The sequence below is a fragment of the Mixophyes fleayi genome, chromosome 5 (assembly GCF_038048845.1).
Source record: "Mixophyes fleayi isolate aMixFle1 chromosome 5, aMixFle1.hap1, whole genome shotgun sequence".
Taxonomy (NCBI): Eukaryota; Metazoa; Chordata; class Amphibia; order Anura; family Limnodynastidae; genus Mixophyes; species Mixophyes fleayi.
In genome coordinates, this window is record NC_134406.1 from 17,130,640 (window position 1) to 17,146,319 (window position 15,680).

The 15,680-nt window shown below is 39.4% G+C and overlaps 1 protein-coding gene across 1 annotated transcript; it reads right to left on the bottom strand.

Moving 5' to 3' along the window:
* Positions 1 to 1,283: 1,283 nt before the first annotated feature.
* Positions 1,284 to 12,726, bottom strand: SQLE (squalene epoxidase). The gene is made up of 11 exons (XM_075211722.1): positions 12,051 to 12,726; positions 10,386 to 10,638; positions 9,489 to 9,669; positions 8,986 to 9,082; positions 8,646 to 8,759; positions 7,762 to 7,933; positions 6,502 to 6,597; positions 5,729 to 5,871; positions 5,141 to 5,237; positions 3,828 to 3,915; positions 1,284 to 3,178 (listed from the first exon to the last, which is right to left on the bottom strand). The coding sequence occupies exons 1-11, from the start codon at positions 12,300 to 12,302 to the stop codon at positions 2,986 to 2,988; spliced, it is 1,686 nt and encodes a 561-aa protein (XP_075067823.1). The 5' UTR covers positions 12,303 to 12,726; the 3' UTR covers positions 1,284 to 2,985.
* Positions 12,727 to 15,680: the final 2,954 nt, after the last annotated feature.

Consider the following 15,680-nt stretch of genomic DNA (forward strand, 5'->3'; position numbering starts at 1 on the left):
TGTCTCTAGGGGCTCTTTCCCCTCTGGGCTAGCAGCCCTGGCTTCAGAGATCTTGGTGGCTGACCTAAACATGTGAGGTGGCTAGGAGGCAACTAATGACTCTCAGTCGTTGTGTTTATTCAACTCACAATGTGATTAATGATCTTGTTGATGGATCTTACCTCTAAATGGTTGTTGACAAATTTATATTTTGCCCTGTAATAGATAAAATCCTTTCCATGTTAGAACTAGCTCATTATGTCAAAAGCAACCTTGAGGTTGACTTATATTGTAATTCAAGCCGGGCAATAATCTGGATCTGTGTCCAATTTGGCCACGCTTCTGGAGAGACGCATTTCATGCGTCTGTTCATAAATCAATCTGGCAAAAAATGGGATAATGAGGAAGCCATGCATCACAGACTGCACATGTATATCAGATTGTCAGTCCTATATGAGGACAATTCAGGGGGGTTGGGAGTGTCTTAATACATTTGTTTATTTTTTTTGTCTGTGTTCCCTCATATTTACCTCTAAGCCTTTCCCTTTCTAATACTGTTTTTTGCTTTAACAATTGAAACATAATAATATTATTATTATTATTATTATTATTATTATTATTAAACATATTAACATCCTGCAACTTCCTTCTACCTGTTGGGTCAGTTTGCATATCAAACATTTATCTTCATGATGAACCCCAAATCTGAATTCAATTCTTTTTTTTTTTTTATGCTCAAGGAAAAGTGCATTTTTTATGGGAATCTACATATTAAACATAGATTGATAACCCTCTGTGCAAGCTATAATCATATTCATGTAGTAGCTTCTCATCTTCTGTTATGTTCTTGGTCTTCACACCCCAATGATGTCACACATCTCCTATTGTATTTTAAGAGGAATAAAACTTTACTGAAAATGAAAGGAGAACTCTGGGTGGAAATAACTTTAGTTTCGTGAAAGAGAAGTGAGACAATGGTAACTTTACTGAATGGTAAGCAGACTTACTAGTTTTATCATAGAAACTAGGTAGCCTCATAGCAATAATATTTTATGCATTCATTCCTTAATGCTAACATTACAAAAATGTATATAAAGGGATACATTAAGATAGAAACCTATAGTTAGTTAATCTTTAAGTACAGCATTGCACTGGAATTGTGTAGTCATTTCTGTGTGCTGGGAATACTTAATAACAGCACAACACAAAGTGTTAGTACGATTCTGCAGCACAAGTGACTACCCAGTACCTCTAATAGTTCTCCAATCTAGCTGTTCTCTCTTCTGTAACAAAGTCAAGTAACAAACCATTCACAAAACCATTTTAATTTGTAAAATTAACATCAGGTCAATTGCATGTTGACTTTTTCCATAAATTTTTCCATAATATAAAATATAAAAACAATGCACTTACACAATACATGTGTAATATACTGTACAAAAATATTTGCATATAGAACATTTTTTTATCTTCCATGAAGATTTATATTACAGTTTCTGTCAAACATTTAATGTCACTACACCATCGTAAATTTCAAAATAAAATACATAATAATGGAATAGTGAGCAACATCATCTATGCAAATTAAACTATTTACATTTCAGTCCAATATTGAACAACAGCTTTTCACAAAGAAAGAAATTCTGTGAATCACTGGGAAACACAACCTGGCCTTTTGATTTGGGTCTGCTTGTTACTCTCCAGGCCTGATACCGGTTAATGCAGACGGTATTTCGTACAAAACACTTTTAAGTGTTAAATGAAAAGTTAATTATAGGCATGTTAGAGGCGTTTGATGTCACTTGGCCCCGGGGCATCACAAAAGTAATCATTTTTTATCAGCATGAAAAGAAATACAGAGTGACTGAAAATCACATAGATACTGTGGTAATTACAAGATTTAGGGCTAGATTTACTAAACTGCGGGTTTGAAAAAGTGGACATGTTGTCAATAGCAACCAATCAGATTCTAGCTGTCATTTATTTAGTACATTCTACAAAATGACAGCTAGAATCTGTTTGGTTGCTATAGGCAACATCCCCACTTTTTCAAACCCGCAGCTTAGTAAATCTAGCCCTAAATCTTGTAAACGACCTTAGGGTAGGTTTAGCAAATTGTTTAAAACGGAAAAGTGAAGGTGTTGCCCATAGCAACCAATCAGTTCTAGCTATCATTTCTTTAGTACAATTTAGAAAATGATAGGTAGTGTCTGATTGGTTGCTATGGGCAACGCCTCCACCTTTCCGTTTTAGAAGGTTTGATAAATCATAGGAAAACCATTCTAATAAATAAGTCTGTACTGTACATGGGCGTTCGAGAGGACTCCGCTAATAAAAGCCAGCCTCTGTCAGGCTGTACTATACCGCTTGCTCCAAAAACATGTTAAGCACCATACCGTTAAGAACGGTTCTTTAGACAGTGACAGCTAGTAATGAACTGCGCGCTTACGGTTGCAGAAAGTGTTCTGATCTGCCCAAGGTATATGATTGAATCAAATAATAAATTATATATATACTGTATATATTATGCTAACAGTGAGTATTCAACTAAGTGCAGTGATGTATTTCCGGGAAAAGGAAAGATATATTCTGTCCACTTTATCTCACTGAACAAACTCTGGAATGACGAATGCCGTTTAGTTCTATGAAAGTCATCAGTATTTGTGGTTCCTCGAATCCTCCACGTGATGTCTCCATTGCATTTTATTAAATGCTCATAAAAGCATTTCCAATTAATTAGACAACTGCCAATATAAACATTGGAACTAGAATATTACTTTGCCTCTTGTCACATATCACTGAATCCTATGGTGGAACTTGTCTCATCCAGTGCTGGTGGCTGCGATTGACAAGCAAGTCATGCCATACTTTGCAATCATTCTTCTTGTAAAGATTAACATCGATGAGTTACCAGGCGATACCTAACTTTGTGGCGGCACCGCTAGGCGCCTCGTCACCTCTGCGGTAAGATTAACTGTTCAGTGTTAGACTGTTTTGCGGCTGGATTCAGTAAACCAAGTATTTTATCTCTGAGTATATGAGAGGGAAGATGACAGAACAGGCTCTGTAGAGGACGGCGCTGCTTCTGATCACGGCTCGGGGCTTCGTCAGCCAGGGCTCAGTCTTGAAGCAGAAATAGACAGCATAGAAGGCGACAGCGAAGAAATGTCCGATGAGCAGAGCGGGTCTGGGGGATAACCTGAAGGAAGAAGGGACGGGACATCTCTTTAATGCTGTTGTGCTTCACTATTAGTATAATATTGTATTAGACAACTCAGAATTATTTTATAAAAACATTGCTTAGACGTAACTAATCATTATTTCTCTACTAATTTAACACTGTACAGGTAATTAGCTCTATTTATGTCAGTAAAGTACATACATTACACAGTTTTATTTTAGTGACATCAGAAAGCATAAAAACTGATATTTTAGGAGACCAGTTTTGTAAACGGTCCAACCCCAAACAAACCCTTCTCATATTTTACAACGAAACCTTCATCAAAGGCCAATTGGTGGCAATTGCATGGACCCACAGTAACAAAATTTCCACTGCCCCCAATATCCTGGGGGCACAGAGTCACCAAAATGCAAAATATTTATAAAGGTTTTGGCTTTACAAATACCCACAAGATATCAAATAAAAAAATAATCACTTATGTAACAATATCCCAAATACATTGAATCCTCCCAAGAATAAAGAAGACAACAGTGTAAGGTAATGACGATGCTGAAGAACGTCCACTAATGGTTGGTGGTTTAAGGAAGCCATTGTGTTCTGTAAATATGTTCACGGCTATCGTCAATGAGTAGGGGCGATGGATACACTAAAGAAATTGATCACTTACACTGAGAGAAGCCCGATGGGTCCAGCCACACATTCTCCTCCTAGTTTGAAGTAATTGAAGCAGGCTCTTCTCAGCTGGTACAGGGAGTCTAGGAGAAGACCATGTGATACCATCAGCACTATGCGGACCACACACTTCACACACTTACAGACACATTATACGGACAACTGACTTATTATAAAATCATTCATTTATAGAACTCTGTTTTCTGAACACACATGAACATCCTCATGTCCGACAGCTTTGTTTAAGTTACTTCTTGGCAAAGGCAAACGTGTATTTTACCATTTACAGAGATAAACTGTCCAATTGGAGAGCGGTCCCATTGGGAGTGTATGGGGCGCCTATTGCGTTAGGAATCTCCTCTCATTTCTCTGCGCTCCTCTATGGGGTGAAAGGAAAGATTCCTGCCACAACATCGGCACGATGTATCTCCATGGACATTCCACAGACAGCTATCGCAGAATGGAATCTCCCTCTATGACTGATGGTTTTCACTGAGGAAGCAGCATTGTAACCCGTAAGTATCACTTATATTAATAAATGCAAATATCTAGAATGTGTGATTTTCTGTGCAGAATGACTTATGTGTATACGTTTTACTGACTTTACCTATGTATAAATAAAGTATATTAACCTAGAAAACCACTGTCCTGATATATACACTCTACTATTTGTGGGTTTAGCACATAAATGAAGATTAATATGAGTCTGGTACAAGGGCGGGAATGTGAGTTAGTGATTATTAACCAGTGAAAGGGTCCTGAGTGCAGTCTGGATTTGTGGAAAGGCAACATAAAGGGCATCGGATGTGTTACTCTGCTCTCTATGCACATAATTAATTCGATTTTTAATTGCTTCCTTTTCATAACACCAGCATACAACACACACCCACAGGACAAAACTATTATTGTTGTGGAAGTGGCTTTATAAGGAAAGGAGCTGAATAATTATGATATATTTATTTAATGCAGGTAGGATGCGGTGGGAGGTTGAGCAAAGGAGTCCTATGGTGAAATGGGAGAGAAAGCAAAAGTAACGTTGGGGGAACACACATAAATCCGGGCCTCCTTCTATGAATGCATAGTATGATTATTGTGTCCTGGAAAGAAATGGTTGTAAAAGTAATACTATTTCCATCTTTAGAAGTGTATTATTCCTTTAAAAAAATAAGATTCTGAATTGTAAAGTTCAACTGGTAATCCGAGTGTCCAGTCTCAAGCTGCCACCTGTGTCACAGAACATACGTTTTTCTTTCCAGGCAGTCTGACATCACTGATACGTGTTGTGGATCACATTACAGTTACACTCACCGTCTGTAGCAGCGAAGAGCTCGTACAAAGCCTGGGCCAGAACATTCACTACAAAGGAATGGGACTTCTTCCTGGACCAGTAAAAAGTCTTCTTGGCCTGTAAAACATAATAGGACAAAACACATCACTGGCAGCACTGAAAGAGGTAAAGAAACAGGATCTAAAGCAGTCTTCCTTAACTCTAGTCTTCAGATGTACCGGTGTTGTAGAACTACAAGTGCCAGGCCATGCTGGGAGTTGTAGTTCTATGACACCTGGACAGCCGGAGGTCGCCTCTCTCGGCAATGGATGAATAACTAAATGAATGCGTTCATTAAACAGTTAGAAATGCTTGGATATTGAAAACTACAAGTAAAAAGCACTGCTGGTTGAACAAGGTGATGCCATGATCATGTTATTATACCATGATTAATCCCCTAATAACCTGTAGTGCTGGGAACTTTAATTGACACCGGCATGACCAATACTCAGAATGTAATGCTGAAAGTAATACATCTATGACACATGTGTTTGTTTTTTCTATAGTAAATCTCTTTGCCCCGGGTCCCCTCTATTACATGAGACTAAGCGGTAATATCTGTGTCTCACCTGCAGCATTTCTGAGTGTTCATTCAGATCTGGCAGATTCTGTAGAAGATCTCTCCAGATCTTAACATCATTCAGTACCACGCTCATTCCTCCGCCTGTCAGCGGGTGTCTCATGTTGTAGGCGTCCCCCAGAAGTAAAACACCTACGATCATAAGGAGAGACAACATTAATCCATGTTATCATCATTAAGACTAGTTGCAAAATGTGTCCACACAATCAACACACGGGGGCGTATTTAATAGCATTCTGCAAACAACAAGAGGATCCACAGCAACTGATCAGACGTCAGCTTTTAGTAGTCCGGTGTATTAAGACTATTGAAAGCTGATTTCTGATTGGTTGTGACACATCATGTGTTCTACTTGTTCAAAGTCTAGTATTAAAACTATAATATACCGTCTTACATTGTACAACTGTAGTTTGCAGAGTATGCTGGTGCTGTATAATAATACCAGGGGGTAAATGTATCAAGCTGAGAGTTTTCCGGCGGGTTTGAAAAACCAATCAGATTCTACCTATCATTTATTTAGTACATTCTACAAAATGACAGCTAGAATCTGATTTGTTGCTATAGGCAACATCTCCACTTTTCAAACCCGCCGGAAAACTCTCAGCTTCATACATTTACCCCCAGCTCTGAATTTGTGATATCCAAACCTACAAATCTTTTGTAAATGTTAACAAATAAAATAAATGAATAATTGCAGCTCTGGGCAGGTGATTTGTGCTATTCCACCCACTGTCTAAACACAGGTTTTGTTTAGATTTTTACCTTTCTTGTTTACTGGTGATGGAGGGAGGAAACTGGCCGGCATCGTCCTCAAGCGATCATTCTCAACAGCAAACCGGAACGGATCCTTCAGATGGTCTGAAATGACATAAGGTGGTGTTTAGACACATCCACATCTCTCTATGTCTGCAGTGATCACCTATTCCCCTCTTTTGCTCTGTGTTAATAATAAGCTTTATTCTGCACGGCTTCAACTAAAAGATCTTGTGTCATGAAAACATTTCTCTTCACAAAATAGAAGGTGGACATGTACTGTAATCCAATGGGGGCATCTGTCACTGGACAATGACTGCATTATAGATGTTAAAGGGGCTCTCCATCTATGTATAATTATCAGCCATGCTGGCTATCCAAGTAACGATTGACTGTTGCCCAGTTATCCAGGGAATGAGTGACCGCTGCCCGCTTATCCAGGGAATAAGTGATCGCTGCCCGGTTATCCAAGGAATGAGTGACCACTACCCGGTCACTCTCTGCATTTATATGCAGCTTTCTTGCTACATATAGATACAGTTTGTGTTGTCTACGTGACAGCACATCAGGGGCTGGCTGAGCTGGGGGGCACCGGCCCCCTGCGCCGGCTCCATAGTGGGCTACCTTAGTCTGGGTTACTGGGTTAACTTCATTTTTTTTTTTCCCTTTAAAATGTACCTAATAGGCTGCTGAGCCAAGTCTCTCCCTCCGGGATAACATTTGCCCTGCAGCACATTATAGTGAAGCCCAGCATATTACAATGTATCGCGGAGGTAGAAGAACGGCATGAAATAACAAGTCTGCAGACCCATGGGATCACTGCAGGATGGGAGCAGGCAGCCGCAAGGGGTGCAACGTTTGTATACTATGTGATCACCTCTGGGAGTGACGTCTGGTTCATTAGAAAAACAAAACCTAACATTAATGGGGTTGTCGTAGGGGGGGATATATTTTAATTTGGACTAGAAAGCTGCTCTAAGAAGTTATAAAAAATAAAAATACAAAAAAGGAGACTGTCTTTGTTTTGAATTTTGTTTAAGTATATTACGATACATATGCACTTAATACTATTTCTTTACCAAATTAATAACATATGTTAAATAAATGAATTAATGATCATATCACTGTATGACGTGATGCTCCGTTTTATCGCCTGTACAACAGTATGATAATGAGCAGTAGTGGTCAGATGACGTCTCACACTGCTGAGTGATGGTACTAAGCAGGGTCTATAAGTAATGGTGTGTATGTAGCACACATGGTACCCACCGGGGAGCTGAGGGAGGATGTTTTCCAGCATGTATTCTTTCAGGTTCTTGGGCATTTCCCCCCTGATGTCGACAAGGACTCGAGTCTCGTTGGATGATATCTGGTAAATCAAGATAGGGCTGGGATTGGCCAGGACGAGCTCAGCATGATTGGCCTTAAACTGCGGCGAATTCTAGGATGTAGAATAAACACAAAACAAGTTCAACTCCCGAATCTCTAATGCTCATCTTCATTCAAAAGCAAAAGTAACAATACTTGACCCATTAGGAACTGTAGAATGTTCATAATCAGAGATTACTTTGTGGAAAGCCAAAATAAGCCCGGGCTAAGGGCAGCATTCTGCTCACTTCACACATCAGATTTATATACATATTATAAACACAAAACACATCATAATCATCTAAGGATATCCTCTAATAGTGATTGAAGCATAAAGTAGTGGTAAGTTGATAGTAAAATAGAAGTAAACATGCTCCATATTCTACACTAAATGTTCCCACTTTTACTCCAGCTTACCACCACATTTACTCCAGTTTATCTCCACTTTTACTCCAATTTACCGTCACTGGTACCCCAGTTTACCACCACTGTTGCTCCAGTTTACCTACACTATTACTCCAGTTTATCTCCACTTTTACTCCAGTTTATCTCCACTTTTACTCCAGTTTACTACCACTTTTAAAAAATATCCATCTACCCATTAAATTCATTAAGGATAAGTCGTTTAAATTAATTTAATAAAGTTAGGATACAGAGGTGGTTGGGATGTTGGAGAATTAGAGCAGAGAAGTATACGGGGCACCAAAGAATAGGTGGAATAGACATAAAAAATATAGGACATATATAAAAGCGGACTGGTCAATGTATAATACTGAGGAACCTACCTTTAAAATGCAACCAACAAAATGAGAGGACACTGTGACGTTGCCAGAAATAAGATCTTTTCTGAACTTGGAGAAGAGTCCATCAGCAATGACAGTGAGCGGAGCTCGGAGTTCCTGTGAGATAACGTCAGTGTGTTGGTGTTATTGGAAGTTATAGAAAATAACCTTCTATAAAAAACGTGTTACACACACTACAGAGTACAGAATCTTCTTACTAAACTCCAATTACCCCAATCCTTGGTGTAATCATGTAGACATTTGCAATAAGAGTCCATATACTTTATATTCAGTAAACATTTATATTTTGACTTCATTTTATCTTTTTTCACCCCCATCATACCTTAATATCTCCTGTTTCTCTGTCTCTGTATGTGACTCCTTGTACTGTGTCATCTTCTTCAAGTATCTGCTGAACTGTTCCCTCAATGTATTGTGTGCTGGAAACCAAAGAAATAAAATGAGATCCCACTAACAAATAACGTCACATATATGAGATTGGGTTGAACATATGAAATGAGACTGGTGGGGGGTGCTCTGGAAAGGATGCCCCACCATTCTATTGTATCCTGTCTATTTGATTTAAGCTGTTAACTTGGCAACATAAGGGCAGATTTGGGTGGCCACATTGGCAATTTTGACCAAATTGGCTGATCATTGTGCTGCCAGATTGACTTCAGATCCAGTTCGGCTTTTGGTTGAACAACTAGATTGTAATGTTTGTAGCCAGATTTAGTGTCGGCGTGAGATACTACCCACTGCAAATGACAGCTACAAAACAACAAGTAAACAACATCACAGAAAAAGCCAGTGACCATGTGTCCTGCTGGAGGTCTCTGTCCTTACTTAGGTTCTGCCATGGCCATCTTCCGCAGCCCCATGATGAAGCGTCCATGGTGGAATGCTCTGCCACACTGCAGCTGCTTCTTCTCATTCATGGGGTAAGGGATCTCCACCTCTGCTTTACTTTCAATGTCGTGGACGACATATCCATGTACGACGTGGGCGTCCAGACCTTCCACTGCATCTACAAATACACCATCATATGAGCATTGAGGGTTCCCACACATCTCACACCTTAACAAGAGCAACACCTGTATTACAGGTGCTCTATTCATAAATTCACAGGTGCAAGAAAAGGCTTGTTTCTCTTTACAGCGTTATTAAATATGACAATGAAAGAAAGTTTTCCATGAGGGATTAGATCATAATGGGCAATTAAGTGTATTTGTTATTTTTCTAACAGTTGTGTTGCTTCCAAGCCCACATAACAGATAAATCTGCACTCGTAGCTCAGATCTCACTGAGATACGGAGATATTCCACCTAAAGAGTTTCATGACACAGCAGTAAGTGGATCTGATAAAGTTGAAAGTGCAGAGAAAACAGCTTTATGAAGCCAACTCAGTTTAAGATATCTTATCTACAGCCAATTTGCAGACTGCTAACTCGGAATTTATTGCGAGAAATTGTTCCATACTGATCATACTTTACAAAAAGTGTTGCAGACTCATTTCATTTGCCAGAACGATTTCTCAGGTGACCACCGATCAATGCAGTGCATGTCCCAATTCTGAACAATCAGAATCTGTATTAATTGTACTTGATTGAAAATCAGACGACCTATTCCTTAACCTCACTATCCAAACACTGGTCTTCTGTATTGTTTGCTTCCTTCTTTGTAGTGGATTATTTCTGCTGATCGCCAGTCATGTCAGAACAAGCTTCAGATGTATTCACTTACCACCAAGTCCAAGATCTTTCAGAGCTTGATACCCTCCTGGTTGTAGTAACTCTCCCACTATGCGATCTGGTTCCTTCAAATCTCTTTCTATCACTGCCACCTTTCTCCCATCTCTGGATAATACTGCAGCCAATGCAGAGCCAAGCACTCCAGATCCCACAATGATAACTTCCGGGTCCTCACTAGCCGTGGTACCAGAAACGAAGACTTCATTGCTGTCTATGGATTCATGTATATGGTTTTCTATCTTCCTCTGCATGTACAGAAAGTAAAATCATATATACTGTACATACAGGCTGTCTCTTGGTGTAGACAGAACAAATAATATATATATATATATATATATACACACACACACATGAACATAGACATATCTATATATGTATATACTTTGTATATAGCTACATACACTCAATTCATCCCTCTGTTCCAACATAGATATTAATAAAGATTTCTGCACTGCGATTACTTTCATGTCTATAAAGTGTTTTCAGTAATGTGTCCATTTCAAACTACTTCTCTTCTTTGGTTGACTCTTAATAAATGCAATGTATGAAAAGACAAGAGCTTAATAGTGTAATATAGTATGGAGAAATCAGAGCCCGGTGTAATCAATTTGCATACATTGAATGGAGCACTTGTAAAGGTTATTTAAAACTCTGATCATGAACTGCAAATGGTTAACTAATAAAAAGAGAGACAGAAACTATTGCATATTATAATGTCTTAACATCTTTTTGGAACATTGTATAAACACTGTAATTACTTATGTATATATGTGAAATGATCCCATTGTTCAAATACTATAAAATTTCAGTTTAACTACAATCAATGTTCTTATTTCCCTTTAAGACAACATGATCGGACAATCAATTATTTTCACTTTAATAATAATTATCTATCTATCTATATATACATATATTCCAAAACCACAAAAGGAGAAGAAATGAACTGCAGTTAATGTGTGATTATGTCACACACAGACATAATCAAGTGTCTTCCCCTACAATCACTTTGAGGAGCACTGCTAAACAATGTGTTGAGGATTGTAATGCCAGGGCAAATGTAGGGAAACACATGGATAATTTTGTATGTAATTTACTATAAGTTAGGCATGGTTTTCCAAAACAGGGAAAGGCCTTCTCTGCAAAGTCCCAAGCATTATGCATGATAGGTCCTGTACCTGTGTGTATGTATATATATATATATATATATATATATATATATATATATATATATATATATATTATATAAATAATTCTACACGTGTGCATATCAGAAACCCCTTAATACATGCAGAGTAATGCAGTGTAGTCTCTACTAGTGTACGACTACTTCCAGTTTTGGATTGAATTCTAAAATGTCCAATAATATCAGAATTGATCTAAAAGTAACCCTATAAGTCATGTATGCATGACAATATTAGTAATATAGGACAATGATCAATTAAAGTGAATATAATCAACATCTAATATATAAATTCTGATTTTCCGCATCTTCTCATATTTGATCTGCTCTATAATAATCCTATTTTCTAATCCCCCCTCAGCTTAGCTAGCCTATGACTATGTACTGGTGACACTACTAATAATAACAATGTATTTATCATTATCATTTTAATAGCCTGCATAAAACAGACAGACATATATGAGACAGCTCCCATACCTTTCTGATCCCATTCATCCTGGGCTTCTCCTGTTGTTTGATCCCATTCAAATTCAAGATCCTGGAGATGAGCCCGGGGCTCCTCTGCTTCTTGGACCCCAAACGACCCCGGTAGCGGAGCAGGGCCAGCACCAGCCCAATAGTGCAGCACAGGAGAAGTCCCAGCACCAGCTCCAGGCGGGGAGAGCTCAGCAGCTCATCACACTTCTTATACACATAGGTGAATGTGGCAACCCCCAGAAAGGTCCACATCTTGTCAGGGCTGGAGATAAACTTCCCCAATGACAGCAAGACCAGGAATAAATACCCACTAAGGAGCCTTCTGTGTTCCCAGTAATGTTATAACATACAGTGCATACTGCATTAGGTGCAGCCCAGCATACAGCAGCTCTGTGCTCCACACAGGTGTATAGTGGTAGTGAGTGTGACAGCTCACACCTGGCAGACTCACACCAGGGGAGGGTGCTGCGTTTTGTACCAATGCAAGGGGTGTGTGCAGAGACAGAAGGACCTGATCACCAGCTGTCCTGGTCACTACCCCCTTCACACACACCTCTTACTAACAGAGAGTCCCTGGTATGTGTGTCTGCAGTGTATGGGATCCACCAATCCCTCACAGCCCTGCACTGTGATACAGCCCTGCACTGTGTCAGCAAGGATGCAACATCCCTGGGGCGGAGCCAAAACTCAGCCTCAGCAACCCGGCGGCTGGGGTTGCCGCGGCAACCAGTGTCAATGGTGATCACGCGCGGGGCGCGGCTTGGTGGCTCGCCGGTTCCCCAGCCACGCCCACCGCCCGATGGAGCCAATGGGCGCCCGTCGCTAAGGTGAGCAGAGCTCACGCTATGGGGAGAGCGGCCAATGGGGGTGGTCGGGCGCCTCGCGGCAGATCTTCTGTCAGCTCTTGTAGCTGTAGTGCGATGTGATGTCATTGTGTGTGAGGAGAGGCGGGAAGGCGGGAGGGGACGTGAGGTGTAGGTGATGCCAATTCAGACGAATGAGCTCAATTATAATATAAACGAATGAAAGTCCTCATAATAAGTATAATGTTCCCGAATTACGTGACGAGGTGGGGAGGGGCTGGTGTAAATACTGCACTGATTTTCAGTCAGTACGTGAATGGTTGAGCTTTAATCACTGAGGTACGAAGTGATTATAGGAGTAAAAATATACATAAGAATGAAATCCATAGACACAAATTAAACTAAACCACAACTTCGTGGCTGCAGGAGGTGATAAAACCCTTATTTAACATTCCTGACCATTTTGTCCTCTGGTGCAAGGTCCTCAACTCTGGTACTTGTACCTCAAGGAGTACTTCAGTCTGTTAAATATAACTTAAAATAACATTAAATGTATTAATAAACAATAAAATGTGCACAAGTAATCAGGGGGTATTAATAGTAAGTGCAATGCATAAGGAGTACCTCCTAATCTCAGTATACATTTACTCAGATTAAAGGGGTACTTTGGAGGATGGGGGCCATAACTTGGACTGTGCGATAGGGGGCTGCCTCCCAGGGCGCAGTGCTGAAGAGGGGGTGCAGTTTATGAATATTTTAGGTTAATTTTGTTAAAATTTAGGGCTAGAGGGGGCACATTTTTCTTTCTTGCCCATGGCGCTGAAATTTTAAGTTTTGGCTCTGCTTTGGATAAATTTACACACATTAGGGAGTGCTTATATAATACCATGTTTACACTGGTAAACATTTGCCATCACATTCGATTACATGTTAAAATATGAGTTTTACATGCTACCCTTTTACTTTTTAACTTGTTGACCATCTTACTCTAGATTTTGGCATCTACTTTACAAATAGAGTGATCAGGACATGCTGAACGCATGACTGCTGCTTGTAAAGTGCATAATGACCTAGGGATCAATAATTCATGTGTGCACCACGCTTCACCGGTTCCTACTTTAGAGCATGGAGAAAGAAGCTGAGTCTGGTGGAATCTAGTGTTAAAGTACTCTTAGAACCACACAAATTCTTTGTCAGTTGAAAATGTCTCAGTAATTTTGTTTATTAAAAGGAGTACCTGTTAATTATATGGCCACCGTTTGACTCCATCCACATGACATTCGAGGGATTATTCAGTTATCTTGAGCGCAAGGAGCTTGTGCTATGAAACTGATATCCGCCTCTGTTTTCCGCTAAAACTATGTGTTGAGAAACAGAGATAGATATTGTAAACAGACATGGCAGAGGGAGAGAATAGGGACTGGGCTAACTGACTTTGCGCCAGAGATCTGCATGCGTTGCAGAGAGAGCTCATCATCATCACGATTATTTATATAGTGCCACTGATTCCGCAGCGCTGAATGTATTGGCGGGTGTCAGTGCGTGGACAAGGTAGCACAAAGATGACGGGAACACAGTGATAACTAAATGACAGATGGGTGGAGTCTAGTAGTGGCGCACACATAATTAACAAGTGAAAAATGTCAGTACAATGTTTTCTAGAGTTGAAAAGGTGTATATTTTAATTAGTATGTTAAGAATGGTGTATTTCACATTTTCTCAAATTATTCTTTTTATACTTGTACCAAAATAAGAATAAAGATATAAGAAAAGTATGAGATGTTAAGGAATATATATGCTTTACATGTATAATTGAATGCACAACATCCATATATACTGATGCAGGGTAATGATTGTGTAGCCAGAATTCATTCAAAACATTACCCCTCTGTCTTTGCCATATTTATGAAGATGTGCCACTCTTCTTAAGTCACACCTTTTGCGTTTGTCTTGGTTTCAATCACCTGAAAATGTAACAGTATTAGGGCTTATTTATTAATGTCATTATTATTTGTTATCACTGCTTATTGAGGCCATAAAAATTAGTTATCTCTAAAGTTTACTAATATTTTATTAATATAGCAGCTGAGCTATAACTATCTAAAGCTATAAGGGTTATTTATCACTCTGGAGGGCCCTGTGCAGTTAAAAATATGGTGCCTGGGTCAAACAATGGCTAGAAGGAAGAAACAGACAGCACCCATGGGGGAAGATTCAATTCCCAGTGTTGTTCTTTAGAACATACTGCATAAATTACTTCTATTAATAAAGCTTATTCAATATATATAAAACCTACATTTTAGCTTTAAAGAGAACTATGTATCTCTCCTGATTATAGGACTGAACACTGTCAAGCCATGTCCCGAAATAACGGCTTCACTGGGTGATGACTATCAGGTAATGGTGACAAGTTTAAATATTAATAAAGAGATTATCTCCTCAGACCATTCAGATTAGAGTGGGTGTGTATTTGTTAGGGTTCCCAGTATGAAGACCACAGAGAGTAATTGTGAATGAAACAGAATATCTTCATTTTACACACAGGTCACATATTTATAGACTAGATGCAGTAATAGAAAAACACATTAGGATAGCTGCATGTACAGAATACCGGAATGACCAGGTTTATCTGTGGTTGGATACACTGGATCATGCAGGGAAAAATCAGACTGGAGGAAGGCCAGGCAAGCCAGGGTCAGAAGCTGGTAAGTCCACAACTGTACCACGGGATAAACAGAAGCAAAGTCAAACAAAGCCAAAGTCAGGGTCACTAGAAAAGGTGCAACGCGATGAGACAAACAGGAGTCAGTTACCAGGAGACAAATCA